Source organism: Prinia subflava, chromosome Z, assembly GCF_021018805.1.
Source record: "Prinia subflava isolate CZ2003 ecotype Zambia chromosome Z, Cam_Psub_1.2, whole genome shotgun sequence".
NCBI lineage: Eukaryota > Metazoa > Chordata > Aves > Passeriformes > Cisticolidae > Prinia > Prinia subflava.
This window is the reverse complement of record NC_086283.1, coordinates 94,500,262-94,523,692: the sequence shown is the minus strand read 5'-3', so window position 1 is coordinate 94,523,692 and position 23,431 is coordinate 94,500,262. Positions and strand designations below refer to the sequence as shown.

Here is a 23,431-nt window from a genome sequence, read left to right as displayed (position 1 = left end):
TATTAAATGTCAGTTCCTCTAAACTGAAGCAGTTTTATCAAAGCCATGATTTTAAAAGGGTTTAAATACTTTAAAAAAACTAAAATAAGAAAAATAAGCACAAACCACTAGTATTTCTTAGCAATCTCTTCCCCCTGTCCTGAGTTGACGTAAAGACAATATAATTTACTTGAACTACACTTTTTTCAAAGGTTTTATTTTTAGTAGATAAAAGCATATGCATGTTTTAAAAGATTTGGAAACATTCAAGAAATTCTCAGAGAAATTAAATAATCATTATCACATATATAGGGATTTGATTTTGTTTGTACTCATTTTAAAACAATTGACTGCAAAAACATCAAGAAGTTGGCAAAAAAAAAAAGCGCCCAGTAAAACTACAGATTTATTTTCTTCAGTTTTGCTTGATTTCTGAAGAAACTACACAGACTTGTGCAATATCATCATACTCGTATGTTCTCTTCAGAAATGTGTCTGTAAGTCTTAGGCCAGAGACACTCTAGAAAGGGAAAATATTTGTAAGAGTTGTTATTAGAAAGAACTGTTAATATTATAAAATAGGTGCTTTACAACAAAATTGTGCTAATAACTTACCTGCAATCCCTGCACTGAAGACAATAATGTAAGTGCAAGATGGAGGGATGAACTTGGGTGCAGCTTTCCAAGTTGCCTTCCTGAAACTCCACACCAGTGGATGGAATTAGTATTGCACATTTCTAAAACCAGATCCATAGTCCTTTCACTGCTGGAGGAAATCAAAAAACAAGAATAAACCTGTGGGCTTTTTTAAGGACGCAAAGACTCCAGACACGTTAAAGCTTGATTATTATTCAGGGTGCCATTAATCAAGATTCATAAATAATTATAAGGCGGCAAGCAGTATTTATTGCGATGCACAGTAATGCAGCTGCAGACAGCTCTCTTTGACACAAGCATCCTGTCATGGGTTTAGCAATACTGGATAACATAATAGTGTTTACATATTGGATGGACTACAAGCTTTTCATGAGAAGTATCTGCAGGCCAGATACATGCTTTAGTCCCAGGGCTCAACTTCCATTTAGAATTACTTCATTTAAATGTCACTCTTGTAACCCTAACATGAATTGTGATTTAAGTATGAGGTGCAATCATAAATAATATTGCAGATAGATTAATGAAATTCCTCTACAGATTTTTGGCTATCTCCTAGTTCAGTACAGTATTAACAGATGATGATAGAAGTTTTTTAGTTGTAGTTTTTTCTTTGGGTTTTTTTTAGGGGTTTTTTGGGTTTTTTTAATCTCTGTGTTTCAAGTACTTTTGTGTTGCCACAAATCATAGTAAAGACAGGTTTAAGTAGTTTCAGGAGGAAGAACGGAAACATTAAACAAAACCAGCCACAACTCACGCACTGAGGAAAAAGTACAAGAATCACAGGACATTGTTACCTGCAATTTGTTATTTTACATGTAATGTCAAAAGGTTCTTCCAAATTTACAGTATCTGGTATTGTCTCCAATGAAAGCCTTACATCACCATAGCCAGGAGCCTGAAAAGGAACAAGAATGTATATTCTCAGATGTTGGATAGGGAAATTGAAGTTTTTACTGAAGTTTCATTTCCTGGAAGAAGCTTGGAATAAGAGAAATCTGAAGAAAATTGACTGTGCTTTTGATTAGTGTGGAAATCACAGCAGCTCTTCATCTTCAGCTGATGAACCCTTCTTCATAGGTTGAACAATTCATCGGGTAAGGATCATCTTTATTATTACATTTCTCAGGAAAGTTTAAATCCCTAAAGTTTTAATAGCCGTATACAGTTCTTGAGAAGATCAGCTTTAATCTAAGACCTCTGTTAGGGAGATAACAGATCTGTGTGGACCACACCAGTAAAATTTCCCTGCATAAACCCACCACTATCCCACATCCTAAGAAACGAGAGAAACTGCCATTTTGGTCCTCTATGCCTCTGCTGAAATAATTAGATGTCATCAGTTAGAAAGTCACATGATAAGAATACTTGTCAATTATCCATGAGCCAAACACATTGCATATGGTCTACTAAATAAACCTATAGTAAATATCTTAGTTACTGCCAATCACGGCTGACTCAAAATAGTAACCTGCAGATGAAAAACCATGTTTTTATTTTCAATCCCCATGAATGATAGATCATGAGGGAAAAATAGGGGAAAATTTGTCCTACCAAAGCTTAGTTATTGTACATGTTCCAATTCTGTTGATAAAAGGATGTTGTAGTGGAAGTTACATTTACAGTGTGATTGAAAGATATTTCCAAAGAGGTCCAGAAAGTCAGTGACTGACAGGCTGGGAACAGATTTTAGTCACATAAAGTTTGCTACAGAGCAATGATAGATGACATTTTAAAAAGCATATTAAATTGGACATGAGAGTAAGCAAAGGGATATCAAGCCAACAGGGACTTAGATTACTCAAGCAATATGCATTTGGAACCTTGCATGAAAGAAAAGTAAATTATTTAGCACTGGAAAAATGCAAATATATTCATCTGTATTAGGTGACATGGAGGAATTGACTGGAAAAATGATACATAGTTCCCTAAACAACAAGTAGTTTTCCATTGACATTAGGCTCTTGTTTTACCAGAGATATATTAAGAAAAAAACCCCAACAAACATAAACCCACGATAAAAGCAGTATTTTAGAGAACCAGCTAACCAAATCAAAACAGGATCAGAATAGATGAGACCACACTATACCCGTTGAACTCAAAAATTAGATACTTCCAAGAACTGATGGTTAGAGGCAAAGGCCTTGAAGTAACAGTAAGAGGAGTAACATAGGCTTTATCCAGAACTGAGGTAATTACTCAGGTTATGGAATCAACTAGACAATTTCCCACTTGTGCTACTCAAGAATAATGTTCTCTAAGTTCAGATTTATTCTAGTGTGGTCCTGTACTGAATGCCTGTGAGCATGTTGAGCACCCTTTGGCATACTGTGGACATGCAGCTGCCTAGTTTATTGTCTCCCAAAGAGACTGTAGTTGTGACTTCCAAGACCAAGCCACATTAACCACCCCCCAAAACAAACAAACAAAAAAACAACAGCCCCAAAAAACCCAACCACAAAACCAACAAACACACAAATTATGGTATATGGATACTTATTTCAAATGTGCATTTCTGATCTGGCCCATAACAGTGACTGAGGGACATGGTAGAGGTAAAATTCTGGGCCTAGGTGTGAAACAACGGTTATAGTGCTGGCAAATGGATTAGGAGGAAAGTGATTAAGGTAAGAAATTAAATAATCTGATAGCATTTAATAATTAGGGGAAGAGAAGGGAGTTACACTGCAACTCCGAAGGATAAAAACCCAACTACCTGCTGTTTTCTAAAAACAGATGTTGTTCAAAGTACACAAAATAGTTACATTTTTCGGTTAATCGCAAGGCACAAAATGATGTATGACCAAAACTAACTCTGTAGTATTGAATTGTGTACTTCACATGCAGTTCTCAAGGGTTCAAAAAGAAGTGATGCTGAGTAAGACAATACTGATTTAGGGAGGGCAAAGAAATGTGTTTAAAGAGAAATTATAGTAAAGGTCAGTTGAAAATGAAACAGTCTATTGTTAAAAATAAGCAACAAGTTTCAAAGTAACAGGAGTAATTACATTTAGAAAAAGGGCAGTTTCTAATTTCATGGGGTTATGCACATACTCAACACCTCAATTAAAAATCAAGACAGGTTTCAGTGACTTAGTGACTTTTTAGTGACTTTCCTGTGAATTTCCAGGATGTAAGTTTGCTTGCCTAGTTCCAAGTCAGTGTGACTTCCCTATGGAACTGCTCCATGTACTAGCAGCTGGGGACTGGGGGAAAGACAGAGGCAGAGACTCAGTTATAAGCTCTGTAAACTTAGACTGAGATTCAATTTTCAAAAGTTTTTTTTAACTACCCTTCTGTATCTCTCTCAAAGTGACAAGATGCAAGCCAGGTTTAGGCATTAGATGGCTATGGAACTGCCTTAAGCAAGATAGTAATTACAGTATAAAATTCAAGAACAATTTATAAACCAACCAGAACAGGATAGACTCAATCAAAACTGTGGATATGAAAGACAAATAATATAAAAAGATGTTACTCCAAGCTAAAATGTCTGTATGAGCTTGGGAGCAACTTCCATGGCAAGAGTTGGCACAGTTAAAGAGGTTCTTTTGTCAGTTTGTTGCCAAATGGTATCCAAGCAGTAAATTTTACTCTAACAAATGTATTTTGCAACACTGGTTACTGGATTGTGACAATTAAAATGCTCACTCCATTAACTTCTTACACTTCACTGAAGTAATATATGAAATAACTCTTAATACTACAGAAAGGTGTGAATAAAAAATGAGACTCAGAAAGAAAGCAGCTTGCACTTTTCCAAGTCATTATTAAAACTGTTTATTGAGTTTCCTTAAAAATGAATGCCAAGTTAAACTTACCATTCTTTGAAGCTGGCTGGTTTGCAGCCTTCCTCGTTCCCCCAGATTAGTTTTCCATACAATGTCTAGTTTACCAATCACTGTTACACCTTTTATTACTCCAGCTTTCTCTGCAAATTCTTGCTTTGGTTTTAGACAGTATAAGTACTGACGTGTATCCATAGGTTGTAAATAAGTCCTTGCACCAAAAGTAGACTCACTGAAAGGAAAAAAACCCCTAGGTCTTAATTTAAACAGCTATTTTGAAGAAGATCAAGAACCCAACCTTTTTTCTCCCATTCCCCACCTTCTTATTGTATGTGTGCACATAGTTTGACAGTGGTAAAACGCATAGAATATTTTTTGCTTTCACAACAGAAAACAGCTCTGGAATTTATGTAGCACCAAGGACCATGGAGAAATAAAAAAAGACCCCCGTTCTTCTTAGCCAGAGAGAAATAAGACAGAAATCCACTCTGCTACATTATAATTATTATCTGGCATCTTGTAATTTAAACAAAAATGCTGGTAATTTTTCTTCTGCTATTTGTTTTCCCTCACAGTACATTTCAATGCCATGAAACTAAGATTCCTATTCAGGAGAAAAGCCATTACAGTGGATGCAAACACTTGGTAAGAACAAAGCTTCTTTATGCTGCAGGTGAATCCTTCAATGGCAAGGCGAAGACAGAATTTTCACTTCAGCCCCTACTGCTGAAGCACCCAACCATCACCTCCAAAAACCCAAGCAATTGCAAAGCACAAGCAGCCAAAGTTAACTTCACAGGCTCTTGTATCCACTGTAGTCAGTTACTCTGGTATTAAGTAATTAAATTTTATTTATTCCACCATGACAAATTTTTACATTCTAAGACTCCATGAGGGTGTACCATTGATCCACCTTGACTGGTGCCTTGCTGTATCATGATTAGAGCAACTGAAAACAGTAAGCAGGAAGCAAGGATTAATCAGATGAGTCCCGTAAGGCTAAGTATATACACAGTGATCAGTCAAAATCAAATCTGGGTTAAATTTTATGTAGGAGATACTAAAATAATAGTATGTTTTCATGTTATCATGTCATCATTGTTACAAATTATTTGAGGATTAGGCTGGATATTTCTTTATTAATGGAATTATAGATAAAGAATAGTTTCTATAAAAAGAAAACTGTAACAAATTTTCCAGTTGAATACATAACAAGAATTTGATCTTTTTACTCAACTGAAAACATACAAACCTTCCATTATAAACAAATGACTAACTAATTCTTGTATCTCATGAAGTATCACTACAAAACATTTCAAAGTCAAATGTCCTGAATGTGAACATACCTTTCCCCTGCTGTGTCAACTGTGTTCAGTTCTGCAACATTGTACATCATAGACGGCTCTAAAGAAACCTTCTCCATAAACATTGGAGAGGTAGTGATATTCTGAATTTGAGCTTCCAGAAACACCTCATCTGTCTGAAAAATATCAAAGGTTCAAGTTCATGAAAATATGATTAGTGTTATTATAAAGAGTAGGCAGTCCTATTGTTAAAAAAAGTCACACATGTTTAGTTCATGCCTGCAAATCAAATTAATTAATGCAAGAAAAAACCTTAATCCCAGTAACAATAGGAGCAGAAGTGTTAGTCAACAGGTATCTTGCCAAACAATGGATGTGGGATAATTTTGCTATATTCTAGCTATTGCTTATTTGTAATGCATTAAATCACCACTTCCCAAGACTTTCGTCAACTTAATAGCAATTCAAGCTTTTATCCAAATTATTTAAAAAATGGAATAAATGGTGAGGAATTGCAGTGCACAAGAACATGCCATGCCAGATCACTAGTGCATCAAGCTGTATAAAAAATTGAAGTAAATGTGTGTGTATTTTTTAAACTGAAGTAATATAGTTCAGGTACGTGCTCTGAGCTTTTATTATTAAATACTAGCATTCTAGCTAAAATGCAAAATCCAGCCCCTTCTCTCACTTAGCTGCATCATGCCAAAGGCCACCAATACTGTATGCATCTAACAATTTAACTGATGCTCTGCCTTCAGAACATCTGAAGCTAACGCCTCAAGATGGTATTGAAGGACCAATTCTAGTACAGAAATGAAAGCTATAGACTTGTTAAATTTTAGAACATGAAAAACCATGGAACTAGAGAAGTTTTTGCCTCATTTCTTTTGTGGAATTGCAGACCAGTGAAGTCACTTTGTGTGTCTAAAAATCTCAGGCTAGAGTAATTATGGAAGAAGACTTGTCTGTTAGAGATATGAGCTCTCAGAAAAGTGAAAAACCACAATTAAAACAGTGCCAGTTAAAAGAAGGATACCAAATTTGCACTTACAAAGAGTCACTGATTCAGGCCATTGGATTAAGTGATTCTTGTAGGCCCCTTCTAACTGAAACAGTCTGTTCTACAGATTCAGATTGAAGCAGTTGGAGTATTTTGTTATGATAAATTTTAAGAAAGTACTTTTGTGGGGAAGGTGGAACAAAACCTACAGGGTTTTTTTTTTGATCAGTGTAAACAATGATTTTTTATACAAATGGAGTCCTGCTTGTAAATGACAAAATAGAAGTGGGACAAGATAGCCAAAATATGTTTAGTCTCAAAAATTTGTCTTAGAAGGAGAAACACAGAATGGTTGTGTAACTTTTTGTATTGCCTTATAAACACATTAAATACAAAGCAGCATCTATATAGTAATGAAAACTGTGCAACCTCAACAGAGACACTTCATGCTTGCAAGAACTTGAAATAACCCCAACTAAAACATGGTTCTCAGTAATCATTACTACTACTGCCTGTCATTTAAATTGATACAATTTATATCCCATAAATCCATTGCTCACAGTGTCCATTTACCCAAATTTTAGTAGTTTTCAAAACAGCAACCATAGGCAGAAGTTTAAAAAAGCTAAATTGAAAGGGAAAAGAAAAAACAAGCAGCATAATGAAAAAGCAAGTTAGTTTTGTGTTATTCCTAATTTGGTTTAGTATTACATATTTTTTTAAAAAAACAACTTGTCAAAATATGCAGTTTATTTTAATACAAGGCACGCCTTAAAGTGAAATCAGACTGCAGGAGTAACATAGTAACTCAATCAACTGTTACATGCAGTTAAAATTGTGAAGTGCGGTTCCAGCTAGCCAAAGAAAGGAAGAACATTCAACTGCTGCTCTCTCCTCAAACCCACTGTCTCCACCAACCAGATGTGAAAAGTTCTGTCACAGCTTACACAAGCAGTGCTGCAGTGAAACCTACATTTCCATGGGTCAAAAGCAGAAAAATTTTAGAATGAAATAACTTCTCTTTTCAAATTATAGAGCTAATAAAATTTTGGTGAGGTATTTTATAGGAGGACCCCCCACAATAATCTGTAACTATCAAGTTCTAGTTTCAACAATGGGTATTAAAGAAAGAGCTAACCATTTAAATGATTAGCTGCACATATAAAGAAAAGAAAACATCAATTTATAATTAGCAGAACAAACATTGCTTTTCCATTATGTTTGTAAAGAATGTCAATAACAAGCAGAGAGACAGTTAAGCAATTAAAAAAGCATACATATTTATAAAAAAATAAATAAAAATTACCACAGAACTGAGGTCACTCTAATGGGAAAATAAAAAAAAAGAACACATTAGAGAAATTAGGGTTAAATGTTAAAGAAAAAGGAGGCTAACTTCCAAACAAAATGCATTTCTGCATTTTTTTGCACCATTTAAACAAGACAGCATTAGTAAGACAGAAACATAAATAAAAATGGATGCAAACAAAGATGACAACAAATTTCTAATAACTTACAGCTAGTATGGTTACATGGTTTACTAGCTTTGCTTCAGAACCAATCCAAAGTAGAGCTTAAGGCATACAAGTCACAGACAAGATATGGCAGAATAAACTGACTCAAAAAAAAAAGAGAGTTAGTTTTTGAGTAAGTTTAAAGTTTGTCCTGAATTTCAATCCATGCAATGGGTTGTATATGAAATGGAAAAACAGTCCTTGTCACCTTACAGGCAATTTGAAGTATCCTCATATGTAATGTCTCAAAAATAATTTGGTACTGCGTCCTAGCACAGCTACCATGTTGCAAGTTATAACAAAATTTGGGATAATATCAAGAAAAACTCCTTTTTGAATTCTCATCAGTCCAAAGACCCAACTTTAATTGCAAACTTTATTGTCTATCTCCCTGTGCATGCTTGCAGGAACAGAACCTTTTACAGAGCCTTTTTTAAGGCACAATAAAGTCAGTGAGAGAGTAGTTCAATCCCAGGATTGCAGCAGGTTAGGGCAACAGGACATGTGTTCTATGCATAAATTTCAGTGATCAACTCCGTTTGGGTGCTACTGGAATATAAGCAATAAGCAAGAAGATTAAGGTTCAGCATCATTCCTTGTCTTAGAAGAAATTAAATTATGGATTATCATAGAATATTAATAGAAAATAATTTTAGTAACAGGAATTATGAGTAGACAGCATCACATCCATAATCTTAATGATAACAGTTTAACTGGTTAGTCAACCTTTAGAGATCCTTAGTTAACTAATAATTGACACATACCATTTTTTTCTCCCCTGCTCTCAAGGATAATAGTCAGGATGAATTTCTTGGTGCTTTCGCAGCAACGTATTATCACACACAACAGATAACCAAAGGCTTATTTCTAGGTTTTTAGAAGTTAATTGAATTCTATGGTCACGAGATGTAGCAATACTTCATATACTTTCAGAAATTAGATAGGAGTGCTACTGTATCAGTTTGCTAGGCAAATGGAAATTGCTCACTTAATATCATCCAAAATATTTAAAAAAATTTTTTTTTCAATAAATTGAATGGGTAAGATGGTAATAGGGGTTGCATAAATTCATGAACAGGATGAACAAAAGGCATCAAAGAGCCTTTCAGAAACTTTACAGCAGAAAAAAAAAAACGGTACAAAAAACGCCCCCAAATCCATATGTACTAAGCTCAAACACCAAAGCTTCTCATAGATTTTTATCATTAAGAATTGGTGGCTAATTGAGAATTAAATAAGACCCTTATCAAGACCAGTCAGTATAACAACTATGAAAACAAAAAATAGAATATTTTATCCATGTAAAAGGTTTGCCCAGAATTACCTTAGAGAGGTGCTTCATCACAAACTTTACACATGAAGTATAAAGAGCCAGCAACATTTAAGATATCTGTCCCTCTTTTCCCTACCACATACAGCTGAAACAATAATATATTCCACACACTAAATAAGAGATGTATTTTGCTCACAGAGAAATTACCTAATTTCTTAGTTATTTTTGTTCTTAAATCACAGCAGAAAACATTTCCAGACATTCACACTTATAGATAATAGCAACTCTATAAAAGGCCCAGCCAGTGCTATGTGCTCCAACCCTGCTCAGGTACCTCACACCTGGTCAAAGTATGGTTTGAAGCCTGTGGCCTGCAGATGCATGCCAAATTCTTCCCATGAACAGACAAAGGCAGACATGTAAGTGTGTCCAAATAAATATGTAAGGCATATATAAGGTCATTTAATTTAGAAGCACTGTGGGTAACTGTCACAAACCTAAAACAAATTACTGAACTGAAGGGTCATAGTTACACAGGGAAAATTAAACTTAAGTAATTTAAATTTGAATTTTCCCCACTCTGATAAATTGTCATCTTCTTTATGAACAAATTATCTCCCTTACAGTAAGTATGCTATCAGTCTAAACATACAAGCAATAACTGAAAGTATTTGAGTTCATGAGAAACTGGAATATATATAAAATTGTTAGTCAATTACATTAAGGTCCTGACATCTCTTTCACCCCTTCACCAAATGCCTATTTATTTTTAAACTATACAATAACATATCTACCACCATTTTTCCATTAGAATTGATCAATTTTCTCAGAAAGGTGTACTTACAAAGCAATTTGAATTTAATCTAAGTAACAAACGCAGCAGGCCAAAACAAACCTGAATACACACAGTTCTCACCTCTGCATTGTAGAACTTGGTTTTCACATCTAGTGGTTTAAGAACCTGAATGAAATGGAAAAAAAAAGACATATTGATAACTGGTTTTTCAAACAACTTCAGCATAGAGGGTTTTGAAGTGCTAGGGTCTTTTACTAAAAAGTGTTATTTTTCTTTTTGATCTTACATATAGCAGGTGCATGAGAGAGTACACGAAAGAATCAACTCAAGAGTATATTCTTGCTGCTTCTGACCTGTGCACACTTGACTGCTTTCCTACTAAGCAGTCTTCTCATACTGAAAACAAGTAATTTGCCACCTAAACATTGGCATCTTACGAAACTGCCCAAATCCAGCACTTTAAGTAGATTTGTGTGTTTAAATTAATACTACATCCATCCTGGGTCCTGCAGTGGTCTGCATTTGCTTTCAACTCTGAGCAAGAACTATCTAACATTTACAAGTCCTTCAGAGTTTTGGGAGAAAAGTTACTGAGGGCTTCTCTAAACATAAATGAAAAAGAGAAATATCCACTTGTTTAGCTTTATTAGCCTTCACTTCCTTCTTGAAAATGCAACTGTTTCAAAAAATAAAGAAAATCATAATACATAAAATAATTAATAAATAATATTAATCTCATGAGATTAAATCAGAAAAAGGAGGCAACTCGATGATATAAAGTATGATTATAAAGTGTTAGTTCTTAATACTTGAATTTTGTGCCCAAACACATTCAAATATGAAGAGTATATAAAGCAATGTAACTGAAATAAATCATCTTCTACCATACTTGTAATGAAACAAATTTAAATTCTGTTTCTGAAGACATTTGTTTTCCATTATACAGGGGAAGTTTTTTTGTTTGGATATAACTGCACTGCATCCTGAGAGACCTCTAATGTTTCAAGTTGTCAAGAATTTTTTTAGCACTGAAGAATTCAAGATCAAAAAGTTTTCTTTGCAGAGATTTCTGCATCTTAAAAGACATTAAGATCAAATCTTTTAAGTATTCATAACTATCTCTCTCTAGTCAAAAAAAACAAATTAAACATTTTAATTTAGGTCTTTGTTGGTTGAGAAAGGATTTTTTCTGTCAAATATTTTTTTTCAGTGAGCTTCTTACAAATTTTCCAACATGCTGAATTTTTTCTCTCTCTTCTGATAAACAGTCTTTCTACTCATTGCAGTAAATTTCAATTGGCATTCCCGTAAAATACAAAAAATTACTGAAGTTCAGAAACCACCCAACCCTAGAAAGGGTTCATTCCTTCTCCATAAAACATAATGCTGTTAATTACTTAAGAGAAACCTTTGGACCAGAAAGGCACCATCAATCACTATAAAACTACATATAATAGTTTAAAAAAGAAGCTGATTCAAACCAACAAACATCAGCAAACTGAAAAACCTGGAAGAGAGTATTTTTTAAAATTATACAATAGCTAGTGACATCTCAATCACTAGCAGTCATGAATTCTCACTGTAAAGACATAGTTCAGTTTTCTGTAATACTTCTTTTTGTTTGTTCTCAGGTTTTCTACTGGTGTCTCCATGTCAAATTCAAAAATTAACAGGCAGAATTCTCAGTGGAATGTGTTTCTCACAATGAATCACAGAGTATTTATAGAAGGTGTGGAAGTGCATATATACTTATGCTTCCTTCTTTGAATGAAGGGCTTCACATTTCACAGATAGCTGGCTTCAACTGTTTTGACAGTTCAGTTGCCCCTGCTGAGTTCAGTTAAAAACCATGGCAATTACACCATGCATGCAGAACCCTCAAAAAAGTGCACAAATAAGTTTGCATACAAAATCTAAAGGATAGAAATCAACATCTTGCACTAAACTCTGACAAGAACAAGAACATTAGCGAACAGAGAAACGATGAGATCTGAAGCTTGCACATGCATGTGCAATCAGAGAAAGCCTAGAGGGGACAGAGAAACAGAATACTGAATGGAGAAATGGAAAGGGAAGTAGTTTCATAAGGAGAGCAAGACAAAGCACACAAAGATGAAAATTAACTTCACTAAAGATGAAAAAACTCTACAGAGGTGCTAGTTTCAGAAGGAGAGTAACACAAAATTTTACATGGAACCGTTTTCCCTAGGATTGTCAGGAAACTCCTTTGACTAATCAACACCTGGCATTTCAAGGCCCACAGGTACTAACAGTACTCAAGTGTTCTTTCTAATGCATGGCAATTTAACCTTCTGTCGAATGAAATACTTTTTTTCTGAAGTATCTAGATAGAGTACTAGAAAACAGCAAAATGGAATCACCCCGAAGTATCATAGGATATCCTGAGTAGGAAGATAACCTAGGATCTAACAAGGACCTAACAAGGACCATTAAGTCCACCCTCCAGGAGTATGTGCCTGAGAGCATTGTCCAAATGCGTCATAAACTCTGTCAGCCTTTGTGCTGTGACCACTTCCCTGGGGAGCCTGTTCTGGAGCCCAACAACCCCCTGGGTTAAGAACCTGCTCCTAGTACCCAACCAAACCTCCCCTGAAGCAGCTTGAGGGGATGTGTACAGTATATAATGCTACTCTATTACCAGACACTCTGTCAGAGTATCTAAAAATGCATTCAGTAAACCATGTCGTGTAATCCTCCATTCCATGAAGATTAGCCCACCAATATCTAAGTCTCATTATATTTCTCTAACAATTAAGCATCCATGAAATACACAGCAGAACCAATCCACAGATTAGTTTCTTGCTTTCCTCTATCTCAAGTCTTGAAATTTGTGTGATGGAAGAAAATGTTTAAATTCTGTCAATTACTTCTCTAAGTATTAGATATAATACATCAGACTTTTTAACTTAAATTCCTTTAAAAACTGCTATTTAATTCCACTATTTAATAAGGTTACACACACCAAAAGAAAAATCAGAATTTACAATATAAGCTCAATGGTTGGATGTATCAAAGCCAGAATAACCAATACTTGCCCTTTTCAAAAATAGTCATAGAGCTGTCTGCTATAAAAAGGGATATTTTAGGAGTAGATTGTTTTTCTCAATAAATTAGTAAAAATTATTAGATGTAATATTTATTAGTTCTGAGATGTTTAACTGTGTGGTAATTAGAAAACACCAGTTTGTGTGAAGTTTGAAGCAGGAGCTTTTAATGGTTCACTTTTAAAAGGGAATGATTTTTGGTATGTAAAAGTGCTTATGAAGTATCAAATGTTTTAAAATGTGTTTTCCAGACTCACACATTTATTAAAAGTAGAGTAAGATACTTTATAAAATACCTGAAATTTGAAGAACTTTCTGAAGTACATCTTCTCTCCAGTCTGTGTAGTATAACTCACTGCACAAACTAAGCTAAAAAAAAAAAAAAAAAAAAGGTTGTGTTACTTTAATCCTGTACTATATCAAAAGCAGAATAGCACACATATACTTCATTTAAGCTCATTTAATAACAGAACAAGTTAAAATTTTACATGTGTGTTCCTATCTCCTTTACTTCATGATGGATCACGTCATCAATGCAACAGTCAGGTTTCAGCTCTGCCACTGCAGCACTGGAAGCTGAAAGGTTCAAACGCTGAGAACTTGTCTGAAGATCAGCCTGGGGACAGAAAAACAAAGCACTGGTTAGAACTACAACTGTGTAACACAACCTAAAGAAAAGTACCTTACGTTATAAAATACTAGGCTTCACTGAGCATTTCATAACCTGCATGCTTTCACACCTACTCTAAGAGCTCAGTTGCCCAGAACGTGGGGCTCACAACACCAAGGCCACAGGTTCAATCTCTGTGTGGGCTACTGACTGAAGAGCTGGACTTACTCAGCCTTGTGGGTCCCTTCCAACTCAGAGTATTCAGTGACATTCTTGACTTAGACACCTTCTGTGACATATATTAAGATGAGGAGATACTTACCAAGCTAAAGATAAGTTCTAAAACATATAAATAGTCCAGTCCTTTACCATGCAGCCTACAAAATCTCTTTTTATTTTTTACGTTAGGTTTCACAATGATTTCTGAAATTTCTACTCTCAGTGTTTTATTTGTTGAGTAAACATAAAACCCCAACTCTAGAAAATAATTCATACAACAATTCACACAAGATCAGTGTATGCTTCACAGGGAATTGAAAGCCTCATTGAAAGTGAAGGTAAGTGACTGTAACTTCATCTTTTTAGCTGTGGAAGTTTTGCTACACCAATTCTTCAGAGCAATTTTAAATAGAAGAGTGCACATCCAAAGAATGTCAGTGGAGGTGGGGGTATTTAGCCAGGAGAAAAAGGCTCAGGAGAGGGACTTTACTGCTTCCTGCAACTCTGTGAAAGAAGGCTGTAGCCAAGTGTGAGTTGGTCTCTTCTCACAAGTAACAACTGGAACAAGGGGAAACAGCCTCAAGCTGCACCAGGGGAAGTTTGGATTGGATAGCAGGAACAATTTCCTCACCAAAAGGGTTGTCAGGCATTGAACAGGGTGCCTAGGGAAGTGGTTGAGCTCCCAGCCACTTGACTGTGTACATGTGGAACTTAGGGACATGGTTTAGCAGTGGACTTGGCAGTCTTGGGTTAACAGTTGCACTTGGTGACCTCAGAGGTTGTTTCAACCTAAACACTATAATTCTGTAATAAAGCAATTTTTTGACACAATCCTACCTTTTCATTTTAATGTTTGAAGATTTCTGTAATAATTTCTATTTTTACATCTTACTCTTTCCAATTTCCAGGTTTATTTGCTGGATTGGAAGAGGTGACATATATTTCCTGAAGTCTATGTATTAACATTAAACATACAATATATTCTCAGAAAATATAATCATTGTATTTCATTTTTATACATCTTTTATAAGTGGATTTCTCTTCACATACCTTCACCAGTATGTCCTTGACAACTTGACTGCTATCATTGTGCACACTAATATAACTGGAAAATGTCTCTCCCAGAAATATATTTCTGTATTTCAGGAAAGAAGAAAAAAAAAGGAAAAGAAAATATTTTTAGTAACAGTTATTAAAAACCAGAACATTTCACGGAAACACTTTTAAGTTCACACATATGCACATTTGCCAGATCAAACCCTAGAACAAAACTGGCATTTGCACACCCATGCTTCTGAAGCCATCCTTCTAAGACAACCAGTTTTAAAAGAGAACCAACAAATCAGAATATTTTCTAGCTAGAAGTCTGACAGGAATAAGTAGATGGCTTTTGGTACCCACAAAAATCACAGTAATAAATTCTGCTATTCAAATAGAATGAGAAGTATGAATCCTAAACCAGATGAATCCTAAACCTTTACATATTACAGTTACATCATATTACAGTTACAATCATTTATTCTTACCCAAAATTTTGAGGCAAAGTCAGCATTTCTCCCAACATCAAAGTTTCAGCACCCTTTACCGTAGAAGGATCATTTTTCATGAGCTGGTTAAACAGATTACCTGTAAAAATATCAAGTTGCTATTAATTAAATATTTGGTAAGTCCAAAGGTTTGTCTACATTTAAGTTAGGCACTTAATCACTTACTCAGATGTAGCTTATTTTAGATATATTTCTTTTACAATAAACTTGTTTAGGGATGAAATAGATATCCATAGGCCTGCCTATAAGTTGTAACTTAACTTCAAGACACTTGTGTCCAATAATTTACTCAGTATATACATACTGAAGGGCACAATCCAAAGGCATTGTTCAAAGTAACACTGAATTTTGAGAAAAATTCTATCCATCTAAACCACAGAACTTAACAGAACTAATCAACCTCACTTACTTTCTTCTCCTGCTTGCTTTGTATTTCCACACAACCCTTCTTCTTGAATCTTTCCTTTGACTCTCTTATACTTGACGTCTAGACTTTGACTATTTCTGGGAGACATCTCAGAGAGTTCCAATTTGTGATGGCACATCAAGCATAATACAACTTAAACCACCAATTCTTGCAAGATTGTTTTTCCACAGAACATTCATGTGTTGGTTCTAACTACCAGGGCCTTTTTCCCAAATTAAAAAAAAAAAAAAATTAGTAATGCCAATCTTTCTCCCCTTACACATTTCCCTCACAGAGCTGCCTCTCCCTGTGTATGTCAACTGCTCAATCTTTGAGGTCATGTGTTTGAGTGTCACCACCAATCTTTCAAAGATACTGGTCAAGAGCTACAGAGTGCACCTTGGTACTTTCCTTTAGCTATTATCAAATCTAAAATACATTACTGTTTCAGATTAGAGTCCACGGGAGGTCATGACTCCTCTAAGTGTTAGAGGGTCACACTGCTTAAACTTGGAAAAACATACATAATAATCAGTCAGTAGAAAAGACTTACCTGGCAAATCCCTTTCTTCACAAGTCACTGGAATATTAGTGAATAAGGTAGGTTTGGTTAGCCTCATCACTGCAAAAATAAAAAAACAAAACAGTAAAACCATCAGTCAATCAAACAACGATTTTTAATTCTGTTTTTCATGAATAATTATGTCTTGCTCTTCTTCCACAAAACAAAAAGAAAACAACAAACCAAACAAACACCCAACAAACCACAATCACGAAATAAATCTCAGCCTGAAAATGGATCACGTGGTCTTTCACAACAAAAAAAACCACCCTGCTGTTCTAAGATCCAAGAACACTGGTAATGCCATTGCTCCCTCTGGCTTTCTATCCCTGGTGAACTCACCTCCTAATCTACTGCTTTCAATTTGATGTGCTAAAGGTCTTACACCTGCTACAGCATGAAGAGCTTTGGGGTCTTCCAAAATGTATCAGTTCCATCTGTTTATGGACTTGTCTCTGTTAAGTGCCTGTCCTGTGATCCTTGCTGCCCTAGAATGTGACACAATGACTCCTACAGACCCCCTCAGTCAAACACCTATAGGAAATTTACATCTTAACCTGTAACGCCTACACAAGGCAGAGTTACAAGACCAAAAGCCTGCATTAGTTATACCACTGCATTTTCCTTAAGTCACAACCTTTAAACTCAAACCAGTAAAACCAGCACAAAAACCTCATGAAAATACTTACAACAAAGCTATTTTATTGGTAGTGACAAAATCAAAATCACTGAGATTTTGCTATTAAAAACCCTCTACTTCAAGTAAGGAGTATCTCCAAAGGCTATTTTAACTCACACTCAAAATTACATTACTTTCACTTATATGACAGATTTAGGGTACTACCTCTTAAAAGAATTTCTCCCTCTTCAAATTAACCAAAGGTCCTAAACGATCCTAAACTTGTATATAGCTTATCATGAAGGCATACATATGATACAAAATTGAGCATTTGTAATCTTAGCTGTTAATCAGAATATGTAAAAAACATTAGGGTTTTTTTCTTTGAAACTTAACAAACATAACACCAACTAAAACTAAAAAATAAATCAAAAGGATTTCTCTTAATTGCAACAACTTAGTCAATACCTTTGCACTGACACATGTATGGTGGGTTTATTTTTATTGTACTTTTGTACAGCTACTGTGTCCAGACAGCATTCCCTGTTTCCAGTGGTGAAAAGTATTAAATTACTTTGATACACATTTGGGTACAGTGGGCTGTATTGGTTCACAAGAACTTATGCTACCATACAGCAGATATATGCAAATTAGCATTGACTCAAACAATTCTCACTTTTCACGTGAAAAAAGATAATATATTCTCTTTGTTATGGTGAAAACTTGAAAAATCAGGACCTTTGAAGACTTAGAACCATGAAGTATATTAAACAAAACCCAAGATTTACAAAATAGAGTAAATAGTGAACCACTGAAAATTAAGAAGAAAAGATACTCAATTACACACATGCTTATGATATAAGTGTTCCTTAAAGAGAACAAAATGAAAGCCTGGATTTCAGCTTTTGTACTGGTGCTAACCAAGACTGTAGCAATTCTGCAGAGCACCCAAAGGTGGTGTTCACTCTTACAAATCAGTTACCCTGAGGTGCTCGCAGCTTGCAGTGCATCTACCATTATTCACATACAAGCCAACCCAAAGCAGCACAAAGCTGGCAGCTACAGTGACAACAATCTCTCCTTCTGTTCATTATTATACATTCAGTAAAATGTTTGTTTTGCTCTTTTGTCAGTATATCAAATCAATCTAGTGGGACTGTATTATTGGCATTATCTAATTTTATTCAAATTCACACTAAGACTGTATAACTAGTATTTGCTGACAGTTTCTAAAGAAAAAGTTCAGTCTTGTTTTCAGAAAATAATTAATACATCACAGAGTGAAGCCAAAACAAATGATAATATACCTATGATAGGTATATTATCATATTTATTAGGATGACTAAATTAAGGGTAGAAAATATATCACTTCTTCTAAGATCCCAGACACAAAATACATTAAACAGAACTCAAACCACACTGCATTTTACTTCATTTTCTCTTCAAAAATGCACAAAGAAATTTTGCTACTCTTACTGTTAAGATCAGAAATACAATGTCAGAGACAATTTTGGCTATATAATCTCTAAAACTAATAGCAACCCTCAGTTACAATGAAGTTATAATGCAGTCTAGACAGCATTTTGCATCAATTTTGCTAAGTGGTGATATTAAATGTCACAAACACCCCAAATATCAATATCAGACATCTACAAATGTCTAAAAATTCAGTCAAAGTTTAAAAATACATGTCAATCACTCAAATTGAGCAATTTTAATTTAAAAAAAAAAGTAATGCCTATAATAAAATGTAATTATTCAACACAAGAATGTCATAAAAATGTAAGTCTAAGGGGAATTTACTTTCCTTTTACAGAGGGATTCTGTTATGCTTATGTACACTTTGGTGTGAGCAGCATTAAAGACAATCTAACAATCTACAAATACTAAACATTTGTTTTCCCCCTTTTCCAAATGCTACAGACCCTGACCTCCAGCCACAGAAAAACTTTCTAGAATTAGCAGGAGTGCAAATGCATAACCTTGCAGTCATACTGACCCCAGTTTAATTTCTCTACTGACCCTCCCAAGTTTCAAATGAGCAGGGACAGCATGACCTTGGAATACTTCATTCTTTCAAGAGACAAAAAGTCATGCTAAACTCAGCCTTTTTTGACCATAAAAGGCATTCAAATCCTCAAAGACAATGAACAAGAGGTTTCATATAGAAGTTTTATTTCTTAGTTTCCTCACTTTTAGCTGAAAGCTAGTGCTTTCTTGTTCCCAAATATAATTAGATACAAAAGAACAGAAACATCAAGAAAAAATAATTATCAAAGGCATAAAATAGAATTTATTAAAATGTTCATTACTTTTCAGCCCACAGCTTCCACTGAAGTATCATTAATATTTCTGTGAAAATATAGCTAACGTTATTAAGACAGTGCATATATCCCACATAAAGTAAGCTTGTACTTCATGGAAAGGATATGCCTTAATTAAAAAAACTCACAACTGCTTTCAGGAAATAATCAGCTCTTGAGAATCTTAATGTCAGTTAGAGCTATTACAGCAATTATTACAACTCATTTAAAAACATCTTTCCTTCTCGTAATTCCAATCAAGCAGAAAGGATGTGCTTTGCTTAATTGAAAGCATTAATTTTATTATCTGACATAGCTTGCCACAATAGTCTGGAATTTTTACTTTATTTTTTTTCCTTAGACCACCAAGGTAGAGAAGAGCTATAAAATGCAATACTAAGTCAAAGAGAAACTTACTAATCTTAACAGAACTGTAAGTCTTGAGGCAAAACAAAGTTAAACAAATATATCATTATAATTAGGAAACTGTAGCAAAGTAATGTAAGTAGCTTTATTGTTGTTAATTTATCAGTTGTTCTAAGGTCTATATATTCTAAACTGCTTAAAAACTCTAGTATTTCCAACAATTCCAAAATAATTTTATTGTTAAACTACATCTCCAGTTACAAACTACATATAATTCCATATTTATGTACAAGCAAATTCATTTTATCTGTAAGACTTAGCTTTTCCCTAAGAATATTTCTAACATATTCACAGTATAAAATATCACAGAAAATCCATATCTGTCCCACAGATCTTTGGATAGTAGCATTGCAAGATGGCAATTCATTCTGTTTAATGAGTCTATTCAATTTTATCCATATATCCTCCAAATTCTGGTTTTTACAAACAGACTGTTCAATTGTCCACTTTGCTCTACAAAATGCATGCAGCTTTAGTCTTTCCAAATTATTCTGCAGTTCTTGAGATAAAGGTTGAATCTTTTCCTTGAGTTTAGCGCTAGGGAGAGAGACACTCCAAGACCTTTTCAATTTTTGTTTTCCATTAGGCAGTGGTTCTCCTTGACAGTCCAGGTTAATTGGTTGGTGAACAGTCTGTGCTTGAATTAAAGTCGGACCATGTTCCATGCTAGAGTGAAACTCAAGGAGATTTTTTGTGCAGTCATAATCAGGAGATCCTGTAACATATTCTGAAGGTGCAGAAAGCTGTTTCATTTCTTCCATTTCCTCACAAGAAATAACAGGTGCCTGCTTTTTTGGTTTGAGGGGAAGTCTGTTTAAATCATTTGGAAACCAGGGTGCAAATCTTGGTAACTGGCGAATGGGAAACTCCTTCACTGCTGCTTCTGCGAATTTCTGCAGTTTTATTAGGTCTCTCTGATGTGGTCGATAGTGCAAGACCACTTCCATGCTTGAACAGTAGGAATCCAGTGGTTCTTAGGAAAACAGTCTCTTGATAAGGATTCTTGTATCTAGACTGAAATATCTTAATTACAAGAATTTCCTTGCCCCATGATGCAAAGATCAGTGGAAAACAGGACCTAAAGCAGAAGTATTATAAAACAATAAGATACTACCAATATTAAGACATACGTTGCTAGGATATTTTTCAAGAAAGAAATGGGTAGTGAAAACATGTGAGATGTATATCAGAACATTCTGTTTTATCTAGGCTGAACATCAGTAGCTGTATTCCATCATTACCAGTGTAACTTCAGTACATTGAATGTTCTCCACATGCACACTGCTTACTCAAAACAGTCCAAGAGAGCTCTTTCACTGTCACTCTCTCTCACTTGCCATCCATCACTATTTTGGTTATATTGTTGTGATGCATATTAAAAGGCACACAATTACTATTGCCTATCTTCTCAAATTAACAGACAATTTTTTAAAACAGTTTTCCTCCTATAGATCAGCATTTTAAGCCAAGGCACATAAAGTAAGCAGAAAACACACATGTTACAGAAACCCTTCCAAAAATAGTACTGACTGATACAGCACTTTTTAAAGTAAAAACTTAAAAGGGAAGTGCTCTAGGCAAATTAAAGCCGCTGGCGTCCATTCCGTATCAGAACTACACATGTAGTTTTAGCCTTAAAACTTCCATGCATTACATGCAACTATGCTTTAATCTTTAAGGAACTGATAATTTCTGAATTTAGTAAACTCTCAGAATAACTAAACAACTTATTAAGTCTTTATACTTCCATACAAAGTATATATTAAATACAGGAGCCTGGCGAAGGGAGAACTACTAACAGTGTTATGAAATATAAGTAAAACATGCACAGTGTTGCTCTCCTATTTCCTACCCTTCTCTCCCTTTCCCTGTGTCCCCACAAGGGGGAAAGCCATTTCACGTTCCCTGGTGGAGAGCAGTAACATAAATAACATAAATAATAAAATCTTGGATTACCACCGTCAAGATTTTGTTTAACATACCTTTCTCACTTCTGCAAAACCTACAGCCTAGATTAAATTCAATACAAAACCAAGGATAGCACTAGTTTCTTATTAAAGTGAAATGATCCACCAAAAAGCTTTTTGCTTTGAATTAATTACTATCAAAATGCATTTGGCAGATGCTGATGTTTCATGTTCTCATGTTTTTGCCTTTACTGTGAGCTGTGTATACATATCTGAAAAGAGCTTGTTGAACTTTGAATTATGGTTAATAGATTTTACTATGACATAGAGACACCATTAAAAAACTTTGTCCAGGAGAGTTTTAAAACGGGAAGATGGTCTCTGAAATTAGTCATACCTGCACTACTTTATCCATCTGGGCAGTCTCACTAATCTAGAATCCTTGCAGAGGCGAGATTCTGACCAGCTCTTTATTACACGTACATAACCAACATCATTTAAGATTCAGAAATTATCAAATTCTTCACAAGGCTCTCTTGATTTCCACATTAATTTTAGAGGCATGCAAGTGACCTACACAACTGTTTCACTCTTCGTCATCCCTGAATCAAGGAGGTAAAGCCTCGTAGCTGCACATTAAGGATGAGCTGAAAAAGGCAAAAGCCATCCAAAGAGGGATCAAGCAATCAACTGTGCTGGAATAAGACGTCTGAAATCACGGAATCCAATGTAAAATCGAACACCACCGTGTTAAATAGACCATGGCATAAAGTGCCACGTCCAGTCTTTCCTTAAACACTTTCCGTGTCCACCACCTAGCTGAGCAGCCCATGCTCATGTCTAATCACCCTTCCTGTGCAGAATACCTCCTAAGGCACAACCTAAACCTCCCCCGAGGAGTTTAAGAGCAATTTAAGACCGTGTCCTCTCGTCCTGAAAAAGAAACAAACAAAAGATGCAGCCGAGGAACTGGAAAGGACATTTTAGCTGAACATTTTCTTTGAAGCCTTAGGCAAAGCACTGACAGAGCCGGGCAGCGGCGCTCAGCCCCTCACGCCAGGTGCACACCCTGTGCTGTGTGGGGCACGGCGGAACAGCCCCCACAGCTCCCTCAAGCTGTCTGAGGCCGTGGGCCCCGAGCGCCGGGCCGCTCCCCGCTCCACCTCCTTTAAACCGAGGGGAGAAACACCCTCGGCTGCAGATCAGACACGCTGCTTCACCACCGAATCAGAGCCGGCCGGGCAGGAACCGGCGCGGTCGCGCTGCCAGTACCTTTCAGAGCCAGCAAATGCTCCTGCTTGGGCTGGTTGACGTCCATGGCCTTCACCCGACGGGATGGCGGAGCGGGAGGAGCCGCGCAGACTGCTGCGGCGGCGGCCACGGCGGTCCCAGGCTGCAGCGCGGCACAGGGACTACAGTCCCCAGGGCTCCGCGGGGGCCGGGGCGCGGCCCCGCC

At 35.7% G+C, this 23,431-nt stretch overlaps 2 protein-coding genes across 5 annotated transcripts; both read right to left on the bottom strand.

Annotated features, from left to right (window-relative positions):
* Positions 1-175: 175 nt before the first annotated feature.
* On the bottom strand, positions 176-23,405 carry TRAPPC13 (trafficking protein particle complex subunit 13). 4 transcript variants are annotated; one of them, XM_063422744.1, is made up of 13 exons: positions 23,248-23,405; positions 16,712-16,780; positions 15,732-15,831; positions 15,256-15,340; positions 13,865-13,992; positions 13,673-13,745; positions 10,432-10,476; positions 8,035-8,052; positions 5,768-5,901; positions 4,455-4,653; positions 1,431-1,531; positions 595-745; positions 176-499 (listed from the first exon to the last, which is right to left on the bottom strand). In XM_063422744.1, the coding sequence occupies exons 1-13, from the start codon at positions 23,291-23,293 to the stop codon at positions 395-397; spliced, it is 1,254 nt and encodes a 417-aa protein (XP_063278814.1). In that variant the 5' UTR covers positions 23,294-23,405; the 3' UTR covers positions 176-394. The 4 variants fall into 4 exon arrangements, with proteins under 4 accessions (XP_063278814.1, XP_063278815.1, XP_063278817.1 ...); XM_063422745.1 differs by having other exon boundaries at positions 595-742; XM_063422747.1 differs by lacking the exon at positions 8,035-8,052.
* Positions 18,501-23,382, bottom strand: SHLD3 (shieldin complex subunit 3). Its single transcript, XM_063422749.1, has 2 exons — positions 23,248-23,382; positions 18,501-21,146 (listed from the first exon to the last, which is right to left on the bottom strand). Exon 2 carries the CDS (start codon positions 21,013-21,015, stop codon positions 20,266-20,268), a length of 750 nt encoding a protein of 249 aa, XP_063278819.1. The 5' UTR covers positions 21,016-21,146; positions 23,248-23,382; the 3' UTR covers positions 18,501-20,265.
* Positions 23,406-23,431: the final 26 nt, after the last annotated feature.

Excerpts from the sequence above, each read along its gene's own strand:
- SHLD3 (XM_063422749.1), bottom strand. The coding sequence starts at position 21,015 with ATGGAAGTGGTCTTGCACTATCGACCACATCAGAGAGACCTAATAAAA.
- TRAPPC13 (XM_063422744.1), bottom strand. The coding sequence starts at position 23,293 with ATGGACGTCAACCAGCCCAAGCAGGAGCATTTGCTGGCTCTGAAAG. Across the intron at positions 13,746-13,864 it reads AAGGAGATAGGAACACACAT|CTTAGTTTGTGCAGTGAGTT; the intron begins GTAAAATTTTAA and ends TTTTTTTTTTAG. Across the intron at positions 500-594 it reads CTTCAGTGCAGGGATTGCAG|AGTGTCTCTGGCCTAAGACT; the intron begins GTAAGTTATTAG and ends TTCCCTTTCTAG.